The sequence below is a fragment of the Morus notabilis genome, unplaced genomic scaffold, assembly GCF_000414095.1.
Source record: "Morus notabilis unplaced genomic scaffold, ASM41409v2 Scaffold79, whole genome shotgun sequence".
NCBI lineage: Eukaryota > Viridiplantae > Streptophyta > Magnoliopsida > Rosales > Moraceae > Morus > Morus notabilis.
In genome coordinates, this window is record NW_010366287.1 from 183775 (window position 1) to 190327 (window position 6553).

General features: G+C 32.1%; 1 protein-coding gene across 1 annotated transcript in view; it reads left to right on the plus strand.

Annotated features, from left to right (window-relative positions):
• LOC21401627 (dol-P-Man:Man(6)GlcNAc(2)-PP-Dol alpha-1,2-mannosyltransferase) overlaps positions 1-2194 on the plus strand; it is a 5503-nt gene extending 3309 nt beyond the window's left edge. Inside the window, exons 6-10 of the mRNA XM_010109938.2 lie at positions 611-725; positions 811-949; positions 1166-1362; positions 1493-1582; positions 1679-2194. Of these exons, the coding sequence (XP_010108240.1) occupies positions 611-725; positions 811-949; positions 1166-1362; positions 1493-1582; positions 1679-1810 (673 nt within the window). The 3' untranslated portion in view covers positions 1811-2194. The remainder of the gene's footprint in view (positions 1-610; positions 726-810; positions 950-1165; positions 1363-1492; positions 1583-1678) is intronic.
• Positions 2195-6553: the final 4359 nt, after the last annotated feature.

Below are 6553 nucleotides of genomic sequence, written 5' to 3' on the forward strand. Positions count from 1 at the left end.
CCCCCCCCCCCCAAAAAAAAAAAAAAAAAAAAAAAAAAAAAAATCCTTATTCCAAAGTAGCAAAAATAAATGCTTTTAAAGTGTTTTTTGTTTTTGTTCTTTTTCTTCACCATAATCTCTAGGCCGAAATAGAGGAAACGGAATCTAAGCAAAAGAGCTAATGCGTATATTTGTGTTAATATCTATGATATCCTTTTCTACCATTTGTTTAATATTTTGAAACGGTATAATAGCTGTGAATTCTTTTATAAAGTTGTACCTTTTTTCATCTTGTTTCATTTATTATTAATTTATTTATTTTTACTTGTACTGACAAGAAAAGAGCAGTAGTGTATATTCATTTTCATTTTCTGACCATGAGCTAAGTTTTTCTTCTCCTAAATATCTAGCATGATTTCTGACGAGATACATTCCAGTTTGAACTCTGCATTTCTGTGATGCTTTTTTCTCCTCAAAAAAAAAAAAAAAAAAAAAAAAAGAGTATTGTAGATACTCAGGATTTCAACTTTTTGGTTACACTACTAAATATCTGTAGATACTGGGGACTTGATATTAATTAGTGCCTATCTGAGCTTGGATTAAGATTTGATATTTGTAATTTCTGTTGCAGGTTCCTTTATCCAATATATCCGCTTATTTGCGTTGCTGCTTCAGCTGTCATTGACAGCTTTCCTGATTTTTTCAGTGACAAATACGATCCCACTAAAAATTATGTGTTGGTCATGGTGAGCATATCCTATATTTCTTTAAACCTCCTATTCTCTATTCCAGACGAATATTTTTTTCTCACACGCTTTCTTTCCTCTGTAGATAGCGAAAACGCTTAGACCAGTGGTTCTTAGCCTCATTTTATGTGCTTCCCATGCTCGTACGTTCTCTCTGATCAACGGTTATTCTGCTCCTTTGGAGATTTACAAGCTTTTAGAGCACCATGAAGACGTAGGAAAAAGTAAGGACCAGCTATTTAGACCTTTTGACCAGTCGCATGGAATTCATTTCGACATTGTTGTTTAGAATGTATGAAGGAATTACACATTTTCTTTCTTTCTTATGTTTTCTATGAATGTATAATATCAAACACTAATCAGTTAGAGATCGTACGACTATAAGTATACTTGTTTTAGACAAGGCATGCCCATCTGAAACCTGTATCCCTATTTTGCAGGTTCTGTACTTTGTGTTGGAAGTGAATGGCACCGGTTCCCATCATCATTTTTCGTTCCGGGTTTTATCGGAGAAGTCAGATGGATCGATGACGGTTTTCGAGGACTCCTGCCTGTCCCTTTTAATTCTACACTGGGAGGAACTGCAGCAGCACCACCGTACTTTAACAACAAGAACAAAGCATCAGATGACCAATATGTAATCAGTTTCTTTTTTTTTTTGGTTTAAAGTTCAAACTAATGAATATAGTTGCCCTACACTTGTCAAGTTTCTAGTTTTGCAAAATCTCCATTTCATTACACAATGACCCTTCATTTCATGGTTGCAGCTCGGAAACGTTGAAGCTTGCACGCTGCTTGTTGAGCTGCATCTTAGTCGACCGTACCCTTATCGTGGAAGCGATGCGTCAACATGGGAGGTAAGATTCAATCTTCTTCCACTAACCTCACATTGTTTTTTTGTTTCGGTTTTTGTTTCTCCCGCGAGGTTACTAAAGTTCACACGTTGAATTTAGGTCATCGGAGCACTTCCTTATCTCGACCGGGAGCTCTCACCCCCCATGTACCGCTCATTTTTCATCCCAAACGTTTGGCAGTACAAGAACATCTTTGGTATGTACAAGCTGCTGAGAAGAATACCAAAATGAAAGTGTTGTGTTAGATCTAGTCCCAGGACCTAACAGACTTTTACCAAATTTTGAACTTGAGTGCGTGACTTTGGACACTTAATTCTCAAGTGCACCTAGTTAAGTGTCATTGTGGAGTAAAATTTTACTTTGGACACCTAGTTAAATTTTACTTAAATAAGTGTGGATAAAAAAAAAAACCCCCAAAGAAGAAAATGCTAAGAGAAAAACAGATGAACATTAATAACATATCTATATATGTGAGAAAAGAGAGTTGATATAGTTTACACACGTTAAATCCTTAGATACTTTGTAGGTAGAAAAACGGGAAAAAAAAAAGAAAAAAAAAAGAAAAAAAAAAGAAAAAGAGAGAGAACGGGATTAATTTCTTATCTTTGTAGGGTCTGTTCACTTCGTTGATTCGAGTTTGTAATTTGAGTTGAGATGTAATTTTATATGAGAGTTTTTTACTGTAATAAAAAAGTTAGATGTGACTGTTTATGATAACTTTTTATTGTAATAAAATTTAAATTATAAACTCGAATCGGTGAAGTGAACGGAACTGTAGTGGTTACCTAAGCACTTTTTAAAACATAAAAGACACGTGTATAATAAAGTCCATATTTAAAAGCCACATGACAAGACGCTTCTTTGAGCAACCAATGAGACACGTTTAAGTATTTGCTCGCCACATTTAAGCAGGCAAAGACAGATGTTGAAGTAGGAATTACAGAGTTTAGAAGATAAATCTACTTCAAGATTTATTACGTAAATCCCAAATTTATCACATAACTAATTCTAATACATATGGGATTTATCGAATTTACTCTATGAAAATTCTAAATTGTCCCACTTTATCAATATTTAGTATTTTTTTTTTATTTTCCTCTGGGTTGCATGTCTAAATAAATTCAATTAATTTTCTTTTAAAAAATAATTTCTTTGAAAAAAAAAATCACAGAAAATATGTAGGAAAGAAGAAAAAAAAAAAAAGAAAGAAGGGCGTCTATTCTATATGAAGGATTGAAAAATAAAAGCCTTCTAACATCTAAATAAATAACAAAAATAGTAGAAAATAGGTCAATATGAAAAGTTTAAAAAGTATATAGGTCAACTTTTAGTTATAGAAATTAATAGGTCATAATTTGTCAAGTTATGGTTCATAATCAGATAAGTTATGGACAAACTTGTTAAGTTATGATTCATAACCAGACAAATTATGAATAAAAATCGTGATTTATGGACAATAACTTGTCAAGTTATGATTCATAACCAGACAAGTTATGGATAAAAACAGTAATTTGGCATATTTATTAATTTATGTAAACTATTGGCCTATTAATTTTAATTCATATCAAGTCTTGACCTATTTTCCTCTTTCTCCGAATAAATAATGCAGTATAACAAACCGTCTATTCCATGAAGGATTGAAAAATAAAAGCCTCCTAAATAAATAATGCAGTACAACAAACCGTTTATGTAATTTTTTTAATAGAAAAAACAAAACAAAGTTAAGAAGAAAGAGAGCAACATGAAAGTAGGCCTAAAAGAAGAACTAAGGTGAGCAAATGAAAGAGTGGGTGAGCACGTGAGATAGAAAGGCCGACACGTGCACATGAAAGAAATTAAAGAAATTAACAAATGAAAAATTATCGCTTTAAACAAAAATCCAATTAATATCCTAAGTACTTAGTGAACTAGTAATTTCTTGAATTTTAAAATAGGGTAAATCTTTATTATTTCTTTTATTTTTTTTTTTTTATTTTTTCTCAGTTTAAGTATCTCCTTTTTATTATAAAAAAAAAAAAAGAGAAGAATGTTTATGCAATAATTCCATTGGGAAGAATTTTAAAATTAGGGATCATAAAATTTCTAGATAAGAAAAATGTAACATCCTAATAGAGTAATCAATTGGACATGATTGTGATATGTTTATAACACTTTATTCCTTTTATTTCTATTGTCGTTCTATTTTGTTTTCTTTGATTTAGAGATTTTATACTTTATCTAATATATAGGTGAAAATTCATTGAATGACGTTGGATGAATTAAAAAGGAAACAAATTAATTTTTTTGTTTTGTTTTGTAAAATAGTAAAGATTGGATAAGAGAGGAACTAATCTTCACATTATTTTATGTTTAAAGATATTTTTTTGTACATATCTTAAATTTAGCAAATACATTTTTTATCGAGTGTGTTATGTTCTAATAAATAGTGCTAGGAATCGAAAAGTATTGGATCTTGCACAAAAAATGGTTTAAGAAAAGCAATAAATATATACCCATTCAATCTATGATGTTGGCATTAATTATACCTGTTGTTATTGTTTTTATTGTTGTTACTATACATCGAAAAAGATATATTCAATATTCTCGTTGATAAAATTTTTATGCAAAGTTTTAAGATACGATCATAACCCAGTGGGGATAATAGAAGAATCAAGTTGGATCCAGATCGAAGCAAGCACCCGTTCACTTTACCAATTTGAGTTTAAAATTCGAGTTTTGTTACAGTAAAAAATTCTCAGAAATAGTCACATTTAACTTTTTTGCTACAGTAAAAAGCTCTCACATAAAATCATATCTTAACTCGAATTACAAACTCGAATCAGCGAAGTGAACGGAACACATTACTTACATTTTGAGTAGAAATGGCTTCCTAAGAATCTTGATTTTGTTTTTCTTGTTACATATGGTACAATTTACTAAGTACATAATTTCCAAATTAAGGAACAAAATAGAACTACAAACGAAATAAAAAGAATTAAAATGTTATAAGCATATCACAATAATTGATTACTGAACTAGGGATGCTACGTACATTTTCTTATTAATTAAAAAAAATTTATGGTGCCTAATTTAAAAATTCTTCTCAAGGAATTATTGCATAAGCTTTCTTTTTTAAAAGGGTATACGAACACGGTAAAAATAAAAAATAAGAAAATAAGAGAAAATAATAAAGAGTTTTATTTAAAAATTCAAGATATTACTAGTGTGCTAAGTACTTGGGGATATCAGTTGGATTTTGACTTAAAGTGATAATTTTTCATTTGTATGCAGAATAAATGAAGTTCTTAACTTTTGCATGAGGTGCAAGTATAAATAATAAAAAGTTTACAAGAGCTGAAGCCTCACTGGGCCTTTATTCCTTCGACATTTATTTGTAGAGAGAACGAGTGAAATAGCACAATTAATAAGGGGATTAGTAAATTATAGCATACCTTTTTAAAATATGTAGTTTTTAATATAATTTATGGCCTTTTGGTTCGTAGGTTTAAATAGAAAAAATTAAATAAAAATTAAAATTTTATAAGAAAAACACAGGTTTAAACAGTAACTTGAACCTATAAAACAAATAGGAACTTAATTTCTTAGGCTTCAAACAATATTAAAATCCCAAAATTACCCTTAAGTCATCTCTTTCATTCCCTCCTCTAGTTAGGTCCACCATGGCCAACACCGGCGGCCGGCTCTGGCAATTTGTTACCAACGGCTGACACAGGTAACTGGCAAATATTGTATTTATACCAGTAAATATTATATTTATTCATAAATATCATATTTATCCGTATTTACACCGGTAAATATTGTAATTATCAATTAATATTATATTTATTCGTAAATACTATAGTTATCTAAAAATTCAGTCACTGGCGCTAGTGATTGGTAAATAACATATTTATTGATAAATATCGTATTTATCTATAAATATTATATTTATTTAAAAATTAAAAAATCTAGTCGTCAGTGATGGCGGCGAGTAAATATCCATATTTACTTATAAATATCCTAGTTACTCAAAAATTCAATCACCGGAGTCGATAATGGTAAATATATTTATCATTTAATATCATATTTACTCAAAAATGTTATATTTTACCGATGCTAGTAAATAGCATATAAATACCTGTAAATGTTGTATTACCCCGTACATATCAGAATTACCCAAAAAAATCAAAAAATAAAATCGCAAACTCAGACTGAAACTCTCGCCGGAAACCAAAGAACAACAAAAATCATGAAATGACAAACTCAGATCCAAAACTCACCAACACATACAAAAATCCGAAAAATCCGAACTCAAAATCGCCTCTCTTTCTCGCATGACTAGCACAAACGAAGAAATGATGTCGCCGGCGACGTATATGGTTCACGACGCATCTGGTCAGCGACGGCCTCTGTTGGCCTCCGACAATACCAAAGCTGCCGCCGCCGCCAGACGAAGCCTCTGTCGTCCATCGTCCGTTGTGAAAATCGTCCGGCGACCATAGATCGCAATCTCAAAGGCGACAGTTCGTGGACTCCAAGCGCGGTAACTGATCTCACCAACTCCGGTTGCTTCGCCAGAGAAGAAGACCGGAACCAGAGTCTCACGACGGCGGCCGATCTGTTCGCGAAGCATCGGGATCGAGGAATCACGACGGCGGCCGAATCTGTTCACGAAGTATCCAGATCGAGGAATGGAACTCGAGTGGAGCAACAAAAAGCAGAGATTGGCCATGCAACAGATATCTCCCAATCGAACTCCGCCACGCGACGGGAGAACCATGTTCAGAGGAGATCCCGATCGGTGGCCGTCATTCCGTCGTGCCCACCGGTTGCTCTTCTTATCCGGCGACGGAAGAACCAATTTTAAGTGCAAAATCAAATATGTTATAATTTAACATCATTTTAAAAATGTGTTATTTGCTTTAAATATAGATATAAAATGTGTATTTGTTGTATTTTCTTTTTTCTTTAATCTTTAACATACGTAGACGAATC